Consider the following 25,113-nt stretch of genomic DNA (forward strand, 5'->3'; position numbering starts at 1 on the left):
TTATGTTGCACTTTCAGGTCTAGAATTTATGTTTGAGTTCTTTTTACAATCTGTCTCTTCATTGGTGTTTTCTGTTTGTTGTGACATCATTATTCTGGTTTCCTTTAGCTCTTTCTCCATGGTTCTTATCAGCTTTCTGAGCATATTTGAGACATGAAGAAAATTTTTTTCTTTTATAGTAAGCCCAGTGCCTTGCTTCCTCCTGAACTGTGTCTGCTAATTTCATCTGTGCATGGGCCAGGCTTCCTTGATTCCTTGCATAGATTAAACTGTCCTGCTATTGTAATCAGACAAAGGAAGTATAACAAATTAAAACTACAGACATGTATATTCATTAACATAGATGGAAAAATCCTTAACAAATATTACAGTGAAATAGTATGATATGTAAGAAGGATAATATACTATAACCAAATGCATTTACCTTATGAATGCAAAAATGGTTTACCAGTCAATTCTGTTAATTATATTCATGGAATAAAGGAGAAAAAGTATATGATATCAGTAGAAGAGAAAAAATTTCTCACAAAATCAACAGTTATTGATGATAAAAACTCTTAAGTGGGGAATAAAAGAGGGTCTCTTCAATCTGGTGTAAGGGACATCTAGGAAAAACCTATAGGTATTATCATACTTAATTTGAAAAAGACTGAATGCTTTCCCTGTAAGGTACAGAATAGTTCAAGAAATGCCTTTTCTCATCACTTCTATTCAGGTTCATAGTGTGAATGCTCTAGCTTCTGCAACAAAACAAGAAAAATAAAGACAAGATTGGAAAGAAAAAGTAAAACTAGCTTTATTTGCAGCTGAAATGATGAGTCATGCAGAAAGTCCTAAGGAATGTAGAAAACTATATTAGTAACAGTAAGCAAGGTTAATAAGTTTGCAAGATACATTGTCAATGTAAATAGTCATTTCTAAAATGAAATGAAAATTATTCCATTCATAACATTAAAAAGGCTAAATTCTTAAAAAAAACTTTTAAGTTTATTTTGAGAGTTTATTTCTTTTGAGTTATTTATTAATTATACATCAAATGTCGGACACCGGGGGTGCCTGGGTGGCTCGGTCACTTAAGCATTTAACTCTTGATTTGTGCTCAGGTCATGATCTCATGGTTGAGATTGAGCCCCACATGGGGCTCCATGCTAACAGTATAGAGCCTGCTTGGGATTTACTCTCTCCCCCTCTCTCTCTTTGCTCCTTCCCTGCTTGCGTGTGCTCTTTCTCGTAATAAATAAATAAACTTTGGGGGAAAAAAAAGAGTTGGACACTGAACCGACTGAGCCACCTAGGTGCCCCACAGAAAAATTTAACAAAAGAAGTACAAGACCTGTAAACCTAAAACTGCAAAACATTTCTGAAAAAAAAAAAAATTAAAACCTGAACAGTAGAATGATAGGCATAGTCAAGGATTGGAGGCCTGACCTTGTTAAGATGGTAGTTCTCTCCAAACTTAGAGATTTCTCATATCCTCAATCAGAATACCAGATATCTCTTCCAGAAATTAACAAGCTAATTATAAAGTATATGTGGAATGTAAAGGGCACATATTAGCCAAAACAATTTTATTTACTCTTATTTTTAATTTTAACTCCAGTATAGTTAACATACAGCATTATATTTGTTCTGGTGTAAAATTCAGTGATTCAGCACTAGTGCTCATCAAGATATGTGTACTCTTAACCTCCTTCACCTGTTTCCCCCATCCCCATTCCCCCCGCTTTAACCATCTGTTTGTTCTCTGTAGGTAAGAGTCTGCTGTTTGGTTTGTCTTGTTTTTCCTTTGTACATTTGTTTCTTAAATTCCACATGTGAGTGAAATCATTTGGTATTTGTCTTTTTCTGGCTTATTTCACTTAGCACTATACTCTCTAGATCTAGTCATGTTGCTACAAATGGCAAGATTTCATTCTTTTTTTTATGGTTAAATAATATTGCACCGCATATATATACCACAGGGCTGCTTCCATAATTTTAGCCAAAACAATTTTTGGATCAGAATAATGTTGAGGTTTTTTAATGCTTGATTTCAAGGATTATTTTATAGCTACTTTATTAAACAAAGTGTCATTTTCATATGAGAATAGACATACAGATCAATGAAGGAGAATAATGTTTGGACATAAATCCACAATATAATCCACAGTTAATATATGTTTGATTTCATACAAAGATGCCAACCTAATAAGGGGAAATATGGTAGACATTTCAATAAATGGTTTTGAAATAACTAGATTTCCAAGTGGGAAAGAAAATAATGTATATGGGATTTAATGTGAAATGGAACATTGACATAAATGTAAATGCCCAAAGGTATAGAGTTTGTTTAACATATAAGAGAAAGTCTTTTAAGTGTTTGTGGTAGGTGAAGATATCTTGGGATAAAAAGTGCAAATAAGAAAAATAAATTGATGAAAATTAAAATGTTGTACTTTTTGAAAGACAGCTGTTAAAAATGAAAAAGGTAAGCCGCGGAATTGAGAAAAATATTTGTAACACGTATAATGTACATAATACTTCATCTAAAATATATAGGGAGACGAACAGCCCATAAAAAATGAGCAGAAACGTGAAAAATTAAACGTGTTTAATTTTATTACTCATCAGGAAAGTGCAAAACAAAGCCATTTGATCATTAATATAGATGTAAAAAATTTCAGAACATTCAGAATTGAAATTAGGACTGCATAGTTGTTGCTTTTGGGGGTAGTGATTCATGCCTAATTCTTGTGAGGAGCATGATGGAAGCTTCTGCATGATTGTAATGTTTTATTCCTGGATGTGAATTTTGGGTGCATGGATGTGTTTTCTTTATGAAAACTTAACCTTATATAGTACTTATTTATATACTCCTCGGGAGTAGGATGTGTTTCAATAACAATGTTTTCCCCAAATGAGTAGGATTCAGAGAAGAACAAACCAATTCATGAACCTGTGATATGATATATAACTATAACTCATTTTTGAAGTTCTAATTAAAACTATGGTGAAATTTCCAGGAAGATTGCCAAAATTTTAAATGTTTGAAAACACTAAGAATTTGTGAGGCCACGGAGCCATACCAAATCTAACCTGCTGATGTTAGTTTCATGTGTCACAACTACTTGTGAAAACAGATTGGTAACACTTAGTAAAGTGAATATATGCAGTTCTACTCTTTGATATATACACCGTGGAAAAGCTTACACATGAGCATCTGGAGGCTTGTTCAAGGAGGCTCATGGTGGCACTGTGAATAAAAGCAAAAAATCTATAAACAGTACACATATATATCAACAGTGTAGTGGACAATTAAGTAGTCATTTGTCAGTGTAATATAGTATAGCAGTGAGAATGAATGAACTACCAATATGGATAAAATTTAAAGATTGTTTTATTGAAGAATGTCACAGGAACATATGTGATATTATTTCCTTTTCGTACAGTTTAGAAAGAAGTTGATAAACAGTGTTATATTTAGAGAATCTTTCATTGAAGGTTGAAAACAAGTAACTAAAAGTGAAATCATGATCAGTTGTAGGGAACATAATCAAGGAGGATCACAAAAGATGCTTCTGTAGTACCGCTTAATTTTTTGGCCTGGGTAGAAGATTCAGGGATGTCTTTTATTGTTATTTTATTAAACTGTATTATATGTTTTTGTGTGCTGTATTTCTCATAGCAGTAAAAAAGCCAATTTAAAGATCTTTCAAAAATTTAAAACTGCAAGTTTCTCAACTCTGTAGGTTTAAAATATGAAGAACAGTTTTTTTCCCATGGATGTTCTGAGATGTATTTATTTAGTGATAGGTTGAATTAACATTGTATCTAAGATCTTTTTCTACTCAAAGCCTGTCAACAAGAAAATTAATGTAATAGTTCGACCGTTTATATTTAGCCTTGAAATTGTAAAACCACATCTTTAAACCAAATTTTATTATTTACTTTTCTAATTCAGACTAGGTTTTTTTCTTAATTAATTCGAAGGGAGATTTATTTATTTATTTAGGTAAAAATTGTCTTAGGACTTGGAATAAAAATCTTTGTGCTAATTAACAGTGAATTACTTTTCTTCCAGATTCAAAGGTCGACTTCTTTGGGAACATCACAGATTTCACAGAAAGTGCTTCCTCTCTTGGAACTTCCATGTGTCGAAGATGGTAAAATGCAACCGCTTTAGGAAGTTTTTCTTATTAAAATGTGTTAGGAATATAATTTTCATTTGAGACCATATTAAAAATTTCAAACAATAGCAGATATTTATGCATTTTTTGGAAATTTCACTAAAATTCCTTTAAACACTAGAACTTGGGTGTTCCTTAAAGTTGCTTTTGCCGTGGGGTTTTTTGGTATGTAAAATTTAAACTTGTAATCTCAAAGTCTACTAGTAAGTTAATCTTTTTATCCTCCTTTGAGCTAGGAGCCCTAGTGAAGCTGTTGATATCTAATTTATGATATTACTTAATTATTTAGAGAGTTTTGTTATAGTAAAATTTTAGTTTTATATTTTCCTTTTTTGTTACTAAACAAAAAAATCAAGACTTAATACCTACTACATTCACATATGAAAACTGGTAAATATTTTGATAACAGATATCTGCTTTTTCTTGGCCACATTGGAAAGAAAAGCAAATGTATTTCTCTGTTTTTAAGGCTTTAAAAGTTGCTAAATGGTAAGTAACTGAAGTTGCCATTTTAATCCTTGGTTTTCTAAAAGAATGTTTTTCTTTGTGGTAAATGGGGCAGGGAGGAGCTATTTTTGAGATATTCTGCCCTAAATCCAGTCTTGGGTTGTTCGGGACATACTTCAGGTGGTTTTAGTTTTCTTTAAATCTTCTTTTAATAGTTTTACTAGTTTTGGAGTTGTTTTTAATGGCAAATTGTAGAAATTTTTTTATCATATATATGTGTCCACACACACACACACACACACACACACACACACACACACATGAATTCAATAGTGATTGATTTCAGTTTCTTCATCCAAATCTCAGGGCCTGCTGTGTGCTTTTAATATTGTAGATTTTATAACTAAGTCCTGTTTCGTTACCCAGATATAGTGAGCATCTTAGTGTGTTTGTTTGAAAATTCATTATGTGTGTAATCATTGGCATTTGCTATAAAATTTTCTTTTGAAATTTTTACATAGACTAATAACTTTAAAAGGTGATGTTCATTAAGCTAAAGATGAATTTTATATTTTCTGTACTTTTTTTGGTCAAAAATGGTATTCTTTCAGACAAAATCTCTATGTTCTTTACATTCAGTTTTTGATGTTTAGACCCTGGAACATTTAGACCCTTAATATATTAGCATTCATATTTATTTCAAAAAATTATAAAAATGTTGCTAAATCAATCATTTTGATTATTGACTTAAATAGCGTTCTGTAATTTTTAGATTCAGAGGAAGAATTTTTTGACGCACTGTGTAGTCCCTTGGAAGAGCCTCCTCAGTCTCCCACTGGAGTTAAAAGTTGTCAACAGAAAAAGTTTCAAAAGCCAGATTATACAAAAAATATGATTCAGTATAAAATAAGATTTGAAGTGCCAGAGGTATGTACATGGTAAAATTAACATGGCTTATTTAAGTTCGTCATTTCTGCTGTTCACATATTACTAATATGCATTCTGTTTTCATCCTATGTAAGCTGAATCCAGATGTTGCTATGTGACTTTTCCTTCACTTTTTTTGAAGATAATTTTCCTAATCAAAAGTTAGGGGTTTAGATTAGATATTATGGTTATCAGTGTACATTTTTTAAAGATATTTATTTGTATAGCATAAGTATGTTTGTATATGTGTATGTAAAGTCTCCCCTGAAATTTAACTATATATCATGTATATACCTTACATATTCATATATAATCACCATCGACATAAACAGTTTTTTGTTTTAGGTGGTGGTAGTTCCCTTTTTTCTTTCTTCTCCAGGTTTTGATTCAGTTTTATCACCTTGTTGGAGATTGTGAACTACCTGTGGTAGAAATTGATGTTTTAGGACTGGGCACAGATGTTGAGCTTAGAACATTTGATTTGAAAGCAAATGCCTTTTTGAAAGAGTTCTGCTTAAAATGCCCAGAATACTTTGGTAAGTGTCTCATTTTTTTAAAATAAATAAATTAACTTTATTGTTTGACTCCCTACTGGAGAGTTTTAAATTCTCTAGGCTTTAAATCAGTATGTTTGTTAAAATATTCTCCAAGAAATACTATGTTATGAGTTGCTCTTCAGTTTTTATCTTGTACTTGGGAATCTAGAGAGGTAGATCAAAGAGAAAATGAAGATAATTCTTTTTCATTAAGGAAAATAAAATAGTCCTGGTTTAATTTTAAATCTACCTAATCTACCTGCTACAATGCTGAATTAATTTCCTGTTGGTAATGTAACAGTTTACCACAGACTGAGTGTCTTACAACAACAGAATTTTATTATCTTAAAATTCTATTAATCAGAAGTCTGACATAAGTCTCAACAGGTAAAAATCAGGGTGCCAATAGGAGTTCCTTTTTGGAGGCTCTAGGGGAGGATACATTTCCTTGCTCGTTCGGTTGTTGGCAAAATTCGTTTCTATGTGGTTTAAATATGTTTCCTTCTGCCTATTAGGTGAGGGCTAGCCTCAACCTCCTGTGGGCCTCTCTAGTACACGCACATAGTTCCCTGTATTTCAGAACCAGAGCAGGGTGGTAGATCGTTCTCATGTTGTCGTGTCTATAGCTTCAGTCCAGGATAATGTTCTCTTTACCTTAATCACCTTTGCAGAGTCTTTATTGCTGTATAAGGTAATGTATTCTCAGGTTTTAGGGAAACATAGCATGGACATCCTTGGGCAGCAGGACATAGCATTATTTTGTCTAACATAAACATTTTATTTCCAGAATCATAATGGATAAATTATATAATACATTGGATATTTCCATTTATTGTCTTAGGCATTTAAGAGAGGGTGTTATATATATTTCTTCCTTTACATTTTTAGGTTTATTTTTGTAAGATAATTCTCAGTGGTTGATGGAATGATTAAGGAAAATGATTTATTTCCATTGTGAGTGCCTTTTATTTCTTTTTCTTGTGTAATTGCTCTGGCTAGGACTTCTAGTACTGTATTGAATAAAGGTGATTAGAGTGGACATCCTTGTCTTGTTCCTGATTTTAGAGTAAAAGCTTTCAGCTTTCCATCATTAAATATGTTAGCTGTGGGCTTATTATATGTGGTCCTTATTATGTTGAGGTATGTTCTCTCTATACTCACTTTGTTGAAAGTTTTTATATAAATTTTGTCAAATGCTTTTCTTCATTCATTGAGATCATATGATTTTTCTCCTTCATTTTGTTAATGTGGTATATCACATTGACGGATTTCTGGATTTTGAACCATCCTTGGAATAAATCCTACTTGATTATTGTGTAAGATCCTTTTAATGTATCGTTGAATTTGCTTTGCTTATACTTTGTTCAGGATCTTTGCATCTATGTTCATCTAAAATATTGGCCTGTAATAATATTTTCTTGTGGTAAATTTGTCTGGATTTGTTGCCAGGGCAATGCTGGACTTGTAAAAGGAGTTTGGAAGTGTTTCCTCCTATTTCTTTTGACGTGTTTCTTCAGAAAGATTAGTATTAATACTTTGTTTAATGTTTGATAATATTCATCTGTTAAGCTGTCTGGTTTGTTCGGAGGTTTTTTTTGTTTTTTAATGTTTATTTATTTATTTTGAGAGCATGTGTGCATGTGGGGGGAAGGGCAGAGAGGGGGGAGAGAAAGAATCCCAAGCAGGCTGCCCACTGTCAGCACAGAGCCGAATGCAGGGCTTGATCCCATGAACTGTGAGATCATGATCTGAGCTGAAATCAAGAATTGGATGCTTAACTGACAGAGCCACCAAGCAACCCTGTTCAGAGGTTATTGATTAATGATTCCGTTTTTTGTTTTTTTGTTTTTACAAGTAATTGGTCTTAGTATTTTCTATTTCTTCATTATTAAGTATAGGAAGTTCTATTAAGTCTCTGAGTTTATTTCTTTTCAGATGTCCAATTGTTAGTGTTAGGGTTTTTCTTAGTAGTCTCTTAGGATCCTTTGTATTTCTTTGGTTATCATTTATTTGTCATGTCTCCTTTTTCATCTCTGATTTTATTTGAGCCCTCTCTCTCTCTCTCTTTTTTTTTTTTTTTTTGATGAGTCTAAAGGTTTGTGAATATGGTTATCTCTTTAAGAAACCAGCACTTAGTTTTATTGATCTTTTCAGTTGTTTTTTTTAAGTCTCTATTTTCTTTATTTCTGCTCTTTTATTTCCTTCTAATTTGGGGTTTCATTTGTTCTTCATCTGGTTCCTTGAGGTGTAAAGTAAGATTGTGTATTTGAATATTTTCTTGTTTCTAAAGGTTTTTGCTGTGCTCTGTATTGCTGTGCTCTGCCCTCTTAGAAACACTTTGGCTGCATTTCATAAACTTTAGTGTGTTGTATTTTGTGTTCTCATTGGTCTTAAGGTATTCTTAAAAATTTTTCTTTGGATTTATTGACCCAGTAAAAAATGTTAATATCTGCAGTAATTCTTTTTTGACCCAAGTAGTAAAACTGTAACTGTTTGCAGATGACATGGTATCACATCTAGAAAACCTTAAAGGTTCCACCAAAAAAACGGCTACAACTAATCAATAAATTCAGTGATGTTGTAGGATAGAAAAACACAAAATTCTGTTGGGTTTCTATATACTATGAGAAAAAGAAGTTAGGAAGACAGTCCCATTTGTTAACAAACTGGAATGAATGATGACTTTCTGAAAAGAAAATTTACTCAAATGAAAAAATAAAACAATCCCATTTGCAATTCCATCAAAAAGAATGAAACACATAAGAATAACTTTAAGAAGGTGACAGATGTGTATACTGAAAACTGTAAGACAGTGATGAAAGAAATTAAAACAAATGAATGGAAAGATAGTCCATCCTTATGGCTTAGAATTATTAATACAATTAAAGTGTTCATACTATTCAAAGCAATCTACAGATTCAATACAATCCCTATCAAAACTCCAGTGTCATTTTCACAGAAATAGAAAAAAGAATTCTAAATTTGTCAGTCACCACAAAACACCTCAAATACCCAAAGCAGTCTTGAGAAAGAAGAACAAAACTGGAGGCATGATGTTCCTTGATTTCAAAATATATTACAAAGCTATCTGTGGTACTGACGCAAAACAAAACTTTATGGTACCAACATAAAAGCACACTCACCAATCAATGGAACCAAAAAGCACCTAGAAACAGACCCATTAACATATGGTCCATTACTTTATGACAGAGGAGTCAAGAACATAAAATGAAGAAAGGATAGTTTCTTCAATAAATGGTGCTATGAAAACTGGACAGCCACATGCAAAAGAATGAAACTGCTATCTTATACCATACACAAAAATTAACTGAAGATAGTTGAAGACTTGAATAAAAAACCTGAAACCATAAAACTCCTAGAAGAAAATGTAGGCAGTAAGTGCCTTTACATTAGTCTTGTGTTGATTTTTTTTGATCTGACTCCAAAAGCAAAGGCAACAATAAACAAGTAGGAATACATTAAGCCAAAAAGCTTCTCCACAGCCAAGGAATCCACCAACAAATTGAAAAAGCAGCTGACTGGATGGGAGAAGATACATGCTAATCACATATCTGATCAGTGGTTAATACCCAAAATACATAAAGAATTCTTGCAACTCAATAACCAAAACCCAATTCAGTTTAAAAAATGGACAGAGGATCTAAAAAACATTTTTCTCAAAGAAGACATACAGATGGTTAACAGGTACATGAAAAGATACTGAATATTGCTGATTGTCAGGGAAATGCCACTTAAAACCACAGTGAGATATGACGTCACACCTGTCAGTATGGCTGCTATCAAAAAAACCCCAAGAAATAACAAGTGTTGACAAGGATGTGGAGAAAAGTAAATCCTTGTGCACTACCAATTAGTGCAGACATTATGGAAGATCACATGTACATTCCTCAAAAAATCTAAAATAGAGCTCGCAATTCCACTTCTGAGTATTTACCCAAAGAAAATGAAAACACTAACTCAAAAAGAGAAAGGTACCCGATGTTCACTGCAGCCCTATGTACAATAGCCAAGGTATGGAAACAGCCTAAGTTCAATCAATGAATGAGTGCATAAAGAAGATATCCTATTTACATACATACACAGATACACAATGAAATTCTATTCAGCTATAAAAAGGAATGAAATCTTGCCATTTGTGACAACATGGATGGACCTTGAGGGCCTTATGCTAAGTGAAATAAGTCCGAGAAAGACAAATACCATCTGATCTCACTTATATGTGGAATCTTTACAAACAATCCAAGTTGATAGGTACATAGAACAGATTAGTGGTTGTCAGAGGTGGGGGTGGGGTGGCGTGGTAGTTGGCATGGGTGAAGGGGGTCCAAAAGATGTAAACTTGTAGTTAGAAAATCAGTAGGATGCAAAGTATAGCATAGTGGCTATAGTTAACAATACCTAATTGCCTATTGGAGAGCTGCTAAGATAATCTTGAAAGTCCTCATTACAAGAAAAAAATTGTAATTACGTATGAGGACAGATGTTAACTAGACTTACAGATATTGAATCATTATATTTTATACCTGAGACTAATGCATTGTTCTATGTGAATTATACCCTGTTTATGAAAGAGAAATGATTGGGGTGCCGGGGTGGCTCAGTCAGTTGAGTGTCCAACTCTCGATTTTGGCTCAGATCATGATCCCAGGATCGTGGGATTGAGCCCCACATTGGGCTCTATGCCGATCATGGAGCCTGCTTAAGATTCTCTGTCTCCCGCTGCCCCTCTCCCTCGCTCACAGACACACACACTCTCTCTCTCTCTCTCTCAAAAAAATTTTTGTTTCAACTAAAAAACATTTAGTAGGTTAATTTTAATTTTATAAAACTTCTTTGTAGCAGAAGAACATCATATGAGTAGAAATTACAGTAAATTTTAATAGACTATTTTTAGAGCAGTTTTTGAATCACAGTACAGTCAGCAGATGGTATATGGATTTCCTCAGGTACTTTTCACATGCTAAACCTCTCCCATTATAAACATCCCCCACCAGAGGAATTTGTTGCAGTTGATGAACTTACATTGATGTAGTACAAAGTCCATAGTTTATATCAGGGTTCAACTTGGTTCTGTGCATTCTGAGGGTTTTGGACACATATATAACGACATGTATCCAGCATTATATTATCATACGCAGTTCCACTACTCTCAAAATCCTCTGTGTTCCACCTATTCATCCTTTTCTGTCCTCCCCCTTCTCCTGGCAACCACCAAGCTTTTAACTGTTTCCATATTTTATCCTTTTCCCCAAATGTCACATCCCTGGGATCATACTGGATTTTGCTTTTCAGACTGACTTTTTTTTCAGTTGGTAATATGTATTTAAGTTAGTATTTCCATAACCTTTCATTACTTGATAGCTCACTTCTTTTCAGTGCTGAATAATGTTCCATTGTATGATGTACCACAGTTTATTTTTCCATTCACTTAATAAAGGACATCTTGGTTCACACATAAGTTTTTAGAGTTCTGAATAAAGGTGCAATAAACATCTGTATGAGGATTTTTGTGTGGGCATAAGTTTTCAACTGCTCTAGATAAATACCACGGAACACAATTGTTGGGTCATATGGTTTAAGAGTATGTTTTGTGAGAAACTATACAGCTCTCTTCCAAAGTGACATACCATTTAGGATTCTCATCTGCAAAGAATGAGAGTTCCTGTTGCTTCATATCTTCACCTGGTGTTACTGTCTTTGATTTTGAGCATTCCAGTAAGGTATGAAATGGGCAGCTCAGCGGTTTTTTTTGTTTGTTTAAAAAAATTTTTTTTTTTACATTTTAATTTTGAGAGAGAGAGACAGAGCACAAGTGGGGGAGGGGCAAAGAGCAAGGGAGACACAGAATCCGAAGCAGGCTCCAGGCTCTGAGTTGTCAGCACAGCCCAATGCAGGGCTCAAACCCCCACAAACCATGAGATCATGGCCTGAGCCAAAGTGGAAGTCAGATGTTTGAGCCAACCAGGCGCCCATATTTGTTTTTGTTTTGCAGTTCCTTAAAGACATGTGTAGAGCATCTTTTCCTATGTTGATTTTGCTTCTGTGTGTCTTCTTTGGTGAGGTATCTCTTAAGGTCTTTGGTCTATTGTTTTTTTTTTTAATTTTTTTTTTATTAAAAAAAAATTTTTTTGGGGGGGCGCCTGGGTGGCGCAGTCGGTTAAGCGTCCGACTTCAGCCAGGTCACCATCTCGCGGTCCGTGAGTTCGAGCCCCGCGTCAGGCTCTGGGCTGATGGCTCAGAGCCTGGAGCCTGTTTCCGATTCTGTGTCTCCCACTGTCTCTGCCCCTCGCCCGTTCATGCTCTGTCTCTCTCTGTCCCAAAAATAAATAAACGTTGAAAAAAAAAAATTAAAAAAAAAATTTTTTTTTAACGTTTATTTATTTTTGAGACAGAGAGAGACAGAGCATGAACGGGGGAGGGTCACAGAGAGAGGGAGACACAGAATCGGAAACAGGCTCCAGGCTCTGAGCCGTCAGCACAGAGCCTGCTGCGGGGCTCGAACCCACAGACCGTGAGATCATGACCTGAGCCGAAGTCAGATGCTTAACCGACCGAGCCACCCAGGCGCCCCTTTGGTCTGTTGTTTTAATGCTGTTTGTTTTTTCTTGATTAATTTTAAGAATTACTTATATATTTTGGATAACAGTCCCTTATCATATGTATCTTTTGCAAATATTTTCTCCTCATGTATGGCTAGTTTTTTTCATTTTACTGACATTGTCCTTAGCAGAACAGAATATTTTAATGAAGTCCTTTATGAGGTTTTTTTTTTTTCTCCCCATGCATCATGCCTTAGATGTATCTAAAAAGTCATTGCCAAAATGAAGGGTATCTAAATATTCTCCTATGCTCCCTTCTTGAAGTTTTATAGTTCTTCATTTTACATTTACATTTGTGGTCCTTTTTGAGTTGATTTTTGTGAAGGGTATAATCTCTATGTCTAGATTTTCTTTTCCTGTTGATGTCCATTTGTTCCATCAACATTTGTTGAAAAGACTAATGTAAATGGTACTGTTTGTTTGTTTTTGGTGTTATGTTTTTAATGTCAAATTCTAGTTATCCAGTTTTGGTACATAGGAAAGCTTTTGACTTGTATATTAACCTTGTATCCTACAACTTTGCTCTAATGGCTTATTAGTTCCAGGAGGGTTTTTTTGATGTTGATTCTTCCAAAAGTTTTACATAGATGATCATGTCATTTGTGAACAAAGACAATTTTATGCCTTCCTTCCCAAAAATAAAAGAAAATACCTTTTATTTCTTCTTTCACTGCATTTTCTGACACTTAACAGTATGATGTTGACATCAGTAAAAAGGGAAGGACCTCTTACCTTGTTCCTTAGTGTGAAAACCTTGAGTTTCTCACAATTAAGCATGGAGTTAGCTGTAGGTTTTTAGAAGATATTCTTAAGTTAGGAAGTTCCTTATTTCTGTTTACTGAGGGTTTTTATCATGAATGTTTATTGGATATGGTCATATGCTTTTTCTGCATCTGTTTATGTGATCATGTAATTTTTCTTGTGAAGCCTGTTGATGTGATTACATCAGTTGATTTTCCAGTGTTGAGCTAGCCTTGAAGTTTGGGATAAACTTTACTTGGTCATGGTGCATATTGTTTTTTTACACTTTGTTGGATTCAATTTACTAATACTGTACTTTGTTGAAGATTTTTGTATTCATTTTTTTAATATGAAATTTATTGTCAAATTGGTTTCCGTACAACACCCCAACAGTGCTCATCCCAACAGGTGCCCTCCTTAATACCCATCACTCACCCACCCCTCCCTCCCACCCCCATAAACCCTCAGTTTGTTCTCAGTTTTTAGGAGTCTTCTGTTTTGGCTCCCTCCCTCTCTAACCATTTTTTTTTTCCTTCCCCTCCCCCATGGTCTTCTGTTAAGTTTCTCAGGATCCACATAGGAGTGAAAACATATGGAATCTGTCCTTCTCTGTATGACTTATTTCACTTAGCATAACACTCTCCAGTTTTATATACATTTTAAAGAGAGTTACTAGTCTGTAGTTTTCCTTCTTTTCTTTCTTCCTTTTTTTTTTTTTTTCTTTTTTCTAATGCCTTTGCTGTAAGGTTTTGGTATTAGGGTAATTCTGATTTCATAGAATGAGTTAGCAAGCTTTCTTTCTGTTTGTATCCTCTGAAAGGGATTATAAAGAATTGTTACAATTTTTCTCTCAAATGTTTATTAGAATTCACCAGTGAACCCTTCTAGGCATGGTGTTTTCTTTTTTAGGTTATTCATTATTGACTTGATTTCTTTAATAGATATGAACCTATTCAGGTTGTCTGTTGATTCTTGTGTGAGTTTGGCAGGTTATATTTTTCAAAGAATTGGTACATTTCATTAAGTTACTACTTTTGTGGGCAGAGTTGTGTATAGTATTTTTAAATTATCCTTTTAAGTTAATGATACCATAATTTCTCCTCTTTTACTTCTGATACTAGTAATCTGTGTCCTCTTTGTTTCTTAGTTAGCCTGGCTAGAGGCTTATAAATTTTATTGATCTTTTCAAAGAATCTTTTATGGTTTCTTCAATTTTTCTAAAGCTTTTTTATTTTCAGTTTCACTGATTTTGATCTAATTTTTATTTCTTTCCTTTTGCTTACATCAATTGATCTTCTTTTTCTACTTTCCTAAGGTGGAAGCTTAGATTATTGATTTTATATCTTCTAACATATGCATTCAATGTTACATTTCCCTGTAAGCAGTGCTTTTACTATTAGTCCCAAATTTTGATGAGGTGTGTTTTCATACTCAGTTTCTAATGTTTTCAATTTGAGATTTCTTCTTTTACTCATGTGTTACGAGAAGTGTTGCTGATTCTCCAAATATTTTGGAATTCCCCAAATATATTATTTGATTTGTAATTGAACTCCATTGTGGTCTGAGTGCAGACACTGTGTGGTTTTTATTTTATTTATCTTTTGAATTTAGGAAGGTGTGTTTATGGCCCAGAATGTTGTCTATGTTGCTGATCAGTCTGTGGGAGCTTAAGAAGGTGTATTCTGCAAGTAATGGAGGAAGTAATCTATAGATATCCATTGTGTCCAGTTGACTGATAGTACTACTACTGATTTCAACTATGTCCCTACTGGTTTTTTTGTCTGCTGGATCTGTCCATTTCTGGTAGGGGAATGTTGAAGTCTTAACTGTGATAGTGGGTTCATCTGTTTCTCCTTTCAGTATTATCAGTGTTTTGCCTCACATATTTTGATGCTTTGTTGTTAAGATGCATACAGCTTAAGGATTGTTATGTATTCATGGAGAATTGGCCCCTTTATCATTATATAATAACTTTCATTTCCCCTGATAACTTTTCTTGCTTTGGAGTCTGCTCTGTCTGAAAATTAACATAGCTATCCCTTTTTTCATTTAATTAGTATTTACATGCTATGGTTTCCTCATCCATTTACTTTAAATCTGTATGTGTCTTTTATTTACAGTGTTATTTCTTATGGACAATATATAGCTGGGTCTTGTTTGTTTGGTCCACTGTGGTAACCTGCATCTTTTAATGGATGTATTTAGACCGTTGATGTCCAAACTGATTATTAGTACAAGTTGGCTTAAAATTTTTGTAATTAAAAGTAGTAGAGCTTTACATTTATTTTTGAGACCATATAAATCTGGGGCATCTGGCTGGCTCAGTTGGTAGAACATGTGACTTTTTAAGTTTATTTTGAGAGAGTGTGTGTGCACAAGTGGGGGGAGGAGCAGAGAGAGAGAGAGAGAGAATCCTCCACACTGACGGTGCAGAGCCCAATGCAAGACTCAACCTCACAAACCTACGAGATCATGATCTGAGCCGAAGTTGGATGCTTAACCAGCTGAGCCTGTCAGGCACCCCAAGCATGTGACTTTTGATCTCAGGGTTGTGAGTTCAAGCCCCAGAACAGGTATAGAACTCACTTCTAAAAAAATGTATTCTGCTTACATGTGTATAAAAGTAAGTATTTTGGTACTTTGGCTGTCCTAGAATCTAATGTTCTAAGAATCAGTCCTAGAATCTGATAGATCCCAAGATCTATCTATGGGAATTAAGAAAGCCAGAAGATATGCTTGTATCCGTATCAAGGATTTAAGGTCATCTTCTCTAGGAACTTACTCCCAGGCAAAGCTGTCAGTTAGCTACTGTCATGAAAACTACCCTCCCCTTTGTCGAGCCCTGGATTGAATGTGATCTTTGTATTTGAGAAATCAAATAAAGTATTGGCAGCCTGAAACCTTAATCACTGAATGTGATTTACTCATACATTATAGTTGCCTATTCTACACTTGTTCTGTAGCCCTTGAGAACTGGAGTGTGGTAGATTTTATTATGATTATCTTGTGCTGAGAAAACCATCATACCTAGCAGATACAGAGTTTTACCTTATTAGGCTTTTTTACATCAAGAAACAGTTTGCTCTCGTGATTGGAAAGAAAAGTGAACCAGTTTCCTTAGTGTTCTCCAGTAATCCAGAAGTATTCTAGCAGTTGTAAATTATTCTGTTGATTTTTTGTTTTTCTAAAACCACAGGATAAGAAAACCCCCCCAGCACACAGGGGTACTGATACACAGTTGTCACTACATCTATTTCTATAATTTTTTTTTTTAGTTGGGGGGGAAGAAGTGAATAGCACGCACAGTTTCTCATAAATGATCAGTAAATCTGTGGATAAATGTGTGAGAAAAATTGGACCTTTTTAAAGATTGAAATGTGAGTAGCATGTGCAGTAGGAGGTTGGCTTAATAGCTAATAAGCTTTTAAATCTGGAAGAGTCTGTGGAATATGTTACTTTTTTCCCTCAAAAGTCTTACGATTAATTTGTAGTTCTTTCTTCCAGTATCTAGATGGTAATTTCTAGTAGTCATAGTAATTTGGTGATGATAGTTTATAGCCTTTATACAAAATACTGTTCTCTACGGCAGCTTTCCCACTTACTTTCCAAAGTTTTAATCAGAAGCCAGAATACAACTAGTGAAGACTAACTACAGGGGATTTATTCTAATCTAAACTAATACACAGAAGAACTTAGTTTCTCATCACATACCTGATCTGTCTTCTTAAAGACAATAGGTTTCCAGGGAGTCTTGTCATTTTCTTTCTAGGTTTTTCTGTGGCTCAGGGCTGCAGTTCTCTTCATGTCCTTTCATTGGTCCTAATAACTCTGTTTTTTTTCTTTTACTGATTGCTACTTCTTACCTTACCTCCTATCTGGGTTTAAAAGGGTAAGATTGTTGAACCTTGTGCCATAAGAGAAGGGAAGGAAATTGGGAGAAACTACAGCTTTAGAGTTTAAAATAAAGGAGGAGGGATCTGACTTGGGTAAGACAGAATTGAAGGCTCAGAACTGCCACAGGAAATTCTTCTTTTCCAGTTCTATTTTATTAATGTTGCTGCTATTGACTTTCCCTAAGTTTTTTCTGTGAAAGAGTAATTTAAAACATTATTTTTAGATGAAAACAAGAAACCAGTTTATTTGATTACAACGCTGGATAATACGATGGAAGATCTGCTAACACTGGAGTATGTGAAGGTAAGCACTTCCATTTGTATGCTTGCTGTGGTGAGTGTGCTTCTGAAATGTTGTAATCAAGTTTTGTAAATTTAGGTAGGTTTCGTTTAATCTTCATTATAACGTGATTTCTAAAATTCCTACAACTGTAAGCTTTTCTTGTTTTGTCATCCTTTAGTAACATTTCGTATAGAAATTCTAAACATTTCGTATAGAAAAATAACAGGCCTGTGTTCTAAGTAGAAATGACATGAAGTTTGACTTTTTTCCCTCCATCAGATAACCAAAAACCAAAACAAAACAAAAACAAACTTTTTAATCTTGATGGAATTTAATATGGTATACAATATGAGATGAGGCTTTCATTTGATTTCATCATTTATTAAGTTTTTATATGTACTGTGGTCTACTTAAGATTTATTCTGCGTTTTCATTGACCTATTTTTATGTAAGTGCCACATTAATTTAATAATTACTTTATAATAACAATGCTGATAGAGTATTTTACCACTTTTAAGACTTTTTTTTTTTTTTTACTATTGATGGAGATATTTTAGGGTTTGTGGTGGTGTTTATGCATTGTTAAATAGCCTTTTTTTGACAAAAGCATTCCAGATCTAAAGATATCATGCACAGTATTTGGCTACTTGGTAGACAATTCTATCACAAATTTTTTCACAAAGGGAAAGAATTAGGAAGAACCTTAGTTACAATTGTATGTACATATGACTTCATAAGATACTAATGGATTTGCTTTTTTCTCTTTGGTTAGGCAGAAAAGAATCTACCTAATTTGAAAAGTACTTACAACAATGTTGTGCAACTAATTAAGGTATGAATGAACAATAATTTATTTTTTAATTAGATACTGTATTTCTAAGTAACTATATTATGGAAATTGTTTTATAACTAGAACTGTACAATCCTTGAGGATAAAAATGGAATATTATGAATTTTATTCCTTTTTTAGATATATTTAATATTTTTGAGAGAGAGAGAGAGAGCGTGCATGTGCGCAGACACTAGTGGGGGAGGGGCAGAGAGCAAAGGAAACGCAAAACAGAAAGTAGGTTCCAGGCTCTGAGCTGTCAGCGCAAAGCCCGATGCCACTCTCGAACTCATGAACTGCGAGATCAGAAACCAAGTCAAAGTTGAAAGCTTAACCAACTGAGCCATCCAGGTGCCCCATGAATTTTATTCTTATTACCACAAATTATAGTGCCTTATACTGAGCAACAGACAGGTATTTATTGACCTGTTACTAAAATCAGCTTTGTTCTTTAGGTGAATTTTTCCTCTTTGGATATTCATTTACATACTGAAGCACTTCTGAATACAATAAACTATTTTAATAACGTACTCCCACAACTAGAAGAAAAACGAGCCTCTGTGTCTGTTGCGGAGACTGAAGACAAAGGAGAGGTCATTAAAAAAATGTGTACGTTTGAAATTCAGCTTCAAGGTTTTTTACCATGTAGATCAATAAATTTTAGCTTTTTCTTTGTTTTCTTATATATAATATTGGCGCCAGAATTCTGTTGCTTAAATTAGCATCTAGAAAGATTATTATGTACCAGGTAAATTTTAGAAAATAACAGCAAAAGAAAGTATTTACCAGTGAGAAAATGCGGTTTTTATTTATCATGTCACTCTTTTTAGTCAAATATCATATAGTAGTAGTATTTGAATTAAAATTCATGCATTTGATATCATAATTTTGGATTAGAAATTTAGAACTAAGAAAATTTTAATCCTATCAGACTGTATTTTTTAAGCACATATTTTTTAAGCAATGAAAAGTTGCAGGTTTGACCATGACAAATACCACCTCATAATCATTGTGTCTCAAATGATTCATGATATTGCAACTACAGTTTTTTTTCGTGTCATCCAGGATGAAACTAAATTGTTAGTCTCATGTAGGAATAGTTTTTGGTTGTGTCTGTTTGATTTGTTTGGCTTTGTTTTCATTAGGCTTGATTGTTTTTTTAGAATTCCTAGTTTAGTAGGGAATATCTTAATTTCAATTGAATGGAAAATCAGGTTTTCCTCTAGTATTATTAATTTATCTTATACTTCAATTACTTTATAAGGGTAGTGAGGTAACTACTCAAAGTTTTTCCTTATGTTTTATAATTTTTTTTTTTTTTTGCAGCTTTAAAACTACCCAAGAACGAAGATATTATTACCTTGCAGATTTTGGCAGAATTATCTTGTTTACAGATCTTTATTCAAGATCAGAAACGTAACATTTCTGAAATTAAGATTGAAGGTAATAAAATTTCAGAAAAAAAAATGAGAACTATGAAATGAACAGCCATTCATTCCTCCTTTTATTCCCTTAGGGCTTGATTCTGAGATAATAATGAGGACTTCAGCCACTGAAATAAATGCAAAGCTAAGGAATATAATTGTCTTGGATTCTGATAAAACAGCTTTATACAAAAAGGTATGGACTTGTTTCTCTTAAATAATAGTACATCATTAAATACGAGTGTCCTTTAAGGTTGGTCATAGGTATAAATTAGTTGTCAGCATTTTAGCAGTGTGGCTTATTAAGTTGACAGGTTTTGGAGTTAGGCCTAATTGGGTTTGTATTTTAGCTCTGTTCCCTAGTGGTTGTGTGACCTAATCTCAGATGCTTTTTATTTGTAAAATGAGGATTAAGTATCTCATAAAGAAGTTTATATCGTACTCTGAAACATATTTGGAGACTGGGGGAGGGCAATTAGTAAATGCCTTTTCAATTTTTTTTTTTTCTTTTTGCTCTTCTCTTCAAATACTGTGAATCTTGTGATGCATTTCAGATTTCAACAGCAGTGGATATGAAGTCAGACTGAGCAGATGAAATTATTTAAGTTTATTTTCATGGGTGCTTACTATAGTATACCTGTTCACAATGTTAACAGAGTCCTTTGAACCCGATGGCTAGTGGTTGAAAGGATAGGTGTTAGTACTGGGTGTGAGATGGTGAAGTTCTTGGACCAGATACCATTGTCGAGTTGGACAGGTAATTGTTGAACAGTGGAGCATATAGGTAGGAGGGTGTATTTAAGGGAGTGAAGAGAACATCAAGTAGTAGGGTCAGAAAAGGCTGAGTTACTTCTTGAGTCAGGAAGTCGGAGTCTGGAGTGTGAAAGGAAAATGTGGCAATAATACCAATGAGATACAGTGATGACCTGATTTTTATGTTAAATGAAAATCCTTACTCTTTATATTTCCTTATTGTGGCTTGCTAGCGTGAAATAACAAGAGTGTCAGAGCATTAAAGGTGCGTGGTCCATAGTAATAAGGAACAAGAAATCTTCTAGAAGCCATGGTTTAATGTATTACTTTTGCTTTTATTAAAAAAAACAAAAAAAAAACAAAAACAAAAAGCAAAGTACTAACACATTTAAGATTATTGGTTTTATTTGACCTGTGTAGAAAGTACAGCTCACATAAATAAAGGCATCTACTGAAAGTCATACAAATAATTAGTAATGAAACTGATAACATAATCCAAGTTATTTACTTTTTTTCTTTTTAATTTTATAATTAATGCATCTGTGAGGTTAAAAATTCAACGTAAGCTACAAACTGAAAAGTTTCTTTCTCCTTGCCCCACCCCATTTCCCCTTGCTATTCTTTCACTTTGATTCTAGTGTACAGGATTTTTATTTTACTTCTAATTTTTAAAAAAAAATGTTTTAATGTTTATTTTTAAGAAAGAGAGAGAGTGAGTGTGTGTGAGTGGGGGAGGTGCAGAAAGAGAGGGGAGTGAGAGGGGCAGAAAGAGAGGGAGACACAGAATCTGAAACAGGCTCCAGGTTCTGAGCTGTTAACAGCCCAATGCGGGGCTCGAACCCATGAACCATGAGATCATGACCTGACCTCAAATCCAGCGCTTAACCATCTGAGCCACCCAGGCGACCCATACTGTACATGATTTTTAAATAAACTGCCTTGGTTCAGTAACTCCACATGTTTAGGAAGCAGAGGGACAACTATTTGCCTCAGATCAGAGCTTCCTAATTATTGTGCCCTGAGTGGGTTTGGGGTATAATAATGTATTTAGCTTCTTAGCTTTTTGGGCAGTTGGGTAAAGGATACCTGGAGTTCTCAGACTCTTTGAATCTGTCCTGGAGCATCATCCTCTGTTTACCCGAGAACCATTGTATAGATGACCGTTAATTTTGTGTATCATAACTAACGTAGAATCTGAAAGGGATTCTAGCTGATCTGACTTTCTTATGAAATAAGATCTCATTGTAAATTTCTTGTCTTCTTTATAGAAGAATGTTTCAAAAGTGAATGTTTACAAGAATTATCCCCTTAATTGTTAATTATTATTATTGCTTATTATGAATGGTAGGTACATAAGTATTTCTAATTGTTGGATTTAGACAGACATAAGAGTGGATGAGGCACTGATAGAGTAATTTTATCGCCTCAAAAATTGAGAGTGAAGGCTTTTTTTCCTCTTACGTGAGTTTCCTTTGAGAAAAGTACTGTAAGTACAAGCCTAACAGTCTAAATTCTGGGAGCCAGAATGGTTGAAGAATGTTGGGGACCTCTTCAGTTTACAGATTTTTGCTTAAAATACCCATTTTTTAGTTTTATTTACCCCTTTTCTGCACCTGGTGTGTCTTATGCCGTATCCTCTCTACTCTAAACTCTGTCTTAAACAAAATTATTTTCTTCTCTTGGGCTTTAGGGGAATAGTCACAAGGTCACTCAGGTGCCTTGTGGAAGATATTCTGTATTTTTATTAATAATATTTGGAATATTATGGTCAGCGAAAGATGCAAAGTCTGTTTCCTGGGGTAAATAATAAACAGTAAATAATAGAAAATTATGTTAGGGAGAATAAGTACTTTGAAAACCAATAAAGTAGGATAATATGATAGATTCTAATAACATTTTAGGATTATCAGGAAATCCTGTTCTGAACATCAGAGTGAAATCTGAATCAGTTGTCAATGTGGAAAGAGCGTTCCATGTAGAGGAAGTAGCAACTATAAAAGGTTTGTGGCAGCAAGCTGCTGGGCACATTTGGGAGGTCGTAAAGGGCCTCAGTAATCCTTTTATAGAATTCTTCACTGGTTTCCATCCCCCCCCCATTTTTTTTTTCTTTTTGAAGTCAGGTTTACTTTATATTAAGTAAAATTTAGCCTTTTTAGTGCATATAGTTCCTTGATTTTTGTTGAACACCTACAGCTATGTAACTTCCAACATCTTAAGGATAATAGATTATATCTATCACCTCCCAAAGGTTACTCCTGCCCTTTGTAGTTATCCCTTCTCCCGACCCTAGCACCTAGGAGTCACTGTTTTGCCATTTCCAGAATGTTGAATAAACGGAATACTACAGTATATAACCTTTTTAGTCTGATTCTGTCTTAGCATATGAGATTTTAATTTTTGTCTTTTCTGATTTTCTCTTCAACAGTCTAACTAGAGATTTATCCATTCTTTTCAAAGAATCAGCTTTTGGTTCAATTGAGTGTTGTTTATTTAAATTTTTTTATGTCTTCTCTCTCTTTTTTTTCTTTAATGTTCTTCCTTCTCGCTTTGGATTTAATTTCTTCTTTTCCTAGTTTCTTAAGGTAGAAACTTAGGTTACTGATTTGACATTTTTCTAATGCAGGCAGTTACTGCTATAAATTTTCCTTTAAGCACTGCTTTAGTTGTATCTTAGAAATTTTGATATGTTTATTTTTATTCAATTCAAAATATTTTCTATTTTGTCCTGCAACTTTCTCCTTTACCCATGGTTTATTTAGAAATAGGTTGTTTAACCTCCAGACGTTTTGATTTCCTTCCCTTCTTTTTGTTGAGCTTCATCATTTTCCATAATTGTATTTTCTGTTTCGCCTATTCTGTTCTCTCCTTCCATAATTGCTGTCACTGTACCTAGTTTATTTTGCATCTCATTTATAGCATTTCTTCATTCATCATGACTACTTCTTAGGTCTTGGATCTCTGCAGCAGTAGAGCCTCTGCTGTCTTCTGTGCTTTTTTCAAGCCCAGCTATTAGTCTTAACGACTGTTATTCTAAATTCTTGTTCGGATATATTGTTTATATCTGTTTGGAGCATTTCTCTGGCTGACGTTTCTTCCTGGATCTCCTTTTGAGGAAAGTTCTTCCGTGTCATCATTTTGGCTAGGTTTCTGTCTTTTATGTGTTTTAATAGCTTGTTATGTGTCCTGCACCTGCAAGTAGTACTATATTAAAAAGGTGTTGTACGCTGTCCAGGACCTGGCCCTTCAGAAGTGCTTTTGGAGTGTGGAGCGTACACTCTGTGATTGCGTTTTGGCTGCTCTATCCCACTGGTCAGTCCACTGCAGAGCTCCGCCTTGCTTGTATCTGTGGAGTGTTGGGACCTTCCACCAGGTGTGCTTTGAATTGTTTGCTGGAGTAACCCTGGAAAAAAGGAAAGGAAGGGGGAGTCTGATCCCATATAAAGAGAAAAATGAAAGGGGTGGAAAAAAAAAGACTTAAGCGGAGAATCAAAAAAACTATAAGGCTTAATTCAAGGAGAGAGAAAGGAAAATAAAGAAGGAGATCTAGAAAAGGTATAAAGAGAAAAGAGTAAAAATGCCTGATTAAACAAACAAAAACTTATATATATAAAAAAATAAGAATTGACCAAAAACCAACTCAAACTATGAACCTGATTCCAAAAGGAAAAGAGAAGAGAAAAGAAAAGAAAAAAGGAAAAGAAAAACAAACAGACAAAACCACAAAACAGTTGTCTGTTGGTGCCTGAGACCCATGGCTGTGCTGGTCTGGAAGACAGGCCCTCTGGTTTGGTCAGTGTCCGTTCTGCTTAGGTAGATACGCAGTTGCCAGGCACGGAGGGGCAGGGTTTGGTGTAGGGGGGTCCCACCTCCACTGGGGGCCCCTGTGCTGCTCCCTGAAGCCCTATCTTGTTGGTGATGGGGGAAAAATGGCGACACCCCAATCTCTCCTCCCCAGACAGGGGTCTCAAGCCACACCGCTCAGGCAGCCCTCACGTAGTGGCGCCAGAGGTGGGCTTGCCCTGCTCCACAGTCTCCAGTGCCAGAGGCGCTCAGCTGGGATTCAAAACCCAATGTCTTAGAGGGCCCTGCACCCTACGGACCCTGTTCTGGTGTAGCCCCACTCCACCCTGCTGATAAAAGGCCTCTGGCTGGCGCCTACAGGGTCTTTTGTCCTTGGGGAGGCAGTAAACTCTTTTCCCACAGTATTGGAGGAAGGGGACTGTCTCTACTGGTGCACCCCTGAGATCGCTACCCAGCCCCAGGCCTGGCTCCCTTCGCCTCCCCCCCCCACCCCCCACCCTGGGCACGTGCACGTCGCAGCTTCAGTCTGCAGAAAGTCAAGCACTTTTGAAAACTCTGATCTTCAGCTCCTAAAGATGTTGCAAAATAGAAACTGGCACTCTCTGTAATTCTTGTTCCTCAGTCCGTGGTCCGGAGAGATTTTTTTTTACCTTGTCGATACCACAGTTGCACAGAGAGATTTTTTACCTTGTC

The 25,113-nt window shown here is 34.9% G+C and overlaps 1 protein-coding gene across 3 annotated transcripts in view; it reads left to right on the forward strand.

The window, feature by feature from the left end:
- Nucleotides 1–25,113, forward strand: part of VPS13A (vacuolar protein sorting 13 homolog A) — a 264,231-nt gene that overhangs the window by 100,657 nt on the left and 138,461 nt on the right. For all 3 annotated transcript variants that reach the window (XM_043565725.1, XM_043565727.1, XM_043565726.1), the window contains exons 24-31: nucleotides 4,061–4,142; nucleotides 5,386–5,540; nucleotides 5,920–6,076; nucleotides 17,555–17,634; nucleotides 18,386–18,445; nucleotides 18,898–19,051; nucleotides 19,769–19,885; nucleotides 19,959–20,062. In XM_043565725.1, the coding sequence (XP_043421660.1) occupies nucleotides 4,061–4,142; nucleotides 5,386–5,540; nucleotides 5,920–6,076; nucleotides 17,555–17,634; nucleotides 18,386–18,445; nucleotides 18,898–19,051; nucleotides 19,769–19,885; nucleotides 19,959–20,062 (909 nt within the window). The remainder of the gene's footprint in view (nucleotides 1–4,060; nucleotides 4,143–5,385; nucleotides 5,541–5,919; nucleotides 6,077–17,554; nucleotides 17,635–18,385; nucleotides 18,446–18,897; nucleotides 19,052–19,768; nucleotides 19,886–19,958; nucleotides 20,063–25,113) is intronic.

The sequence above is a fragment of the Prionailurus bengalensis genome, chromosome D4 (assembly GCF_016509475.1).
Source record: "Prionailurus bengalensis isolate Pbe53 chromosome D4, Fcat_Pben_1.1_paternal_pri, whole genome shotgun sequence".
Classification (NCBI taxonomy): Eukaryota; Metazoa; Chordata; class Mammalia; order Carnivora; family Felidae; genus Prionailurus; species Prionailurus bengalensis.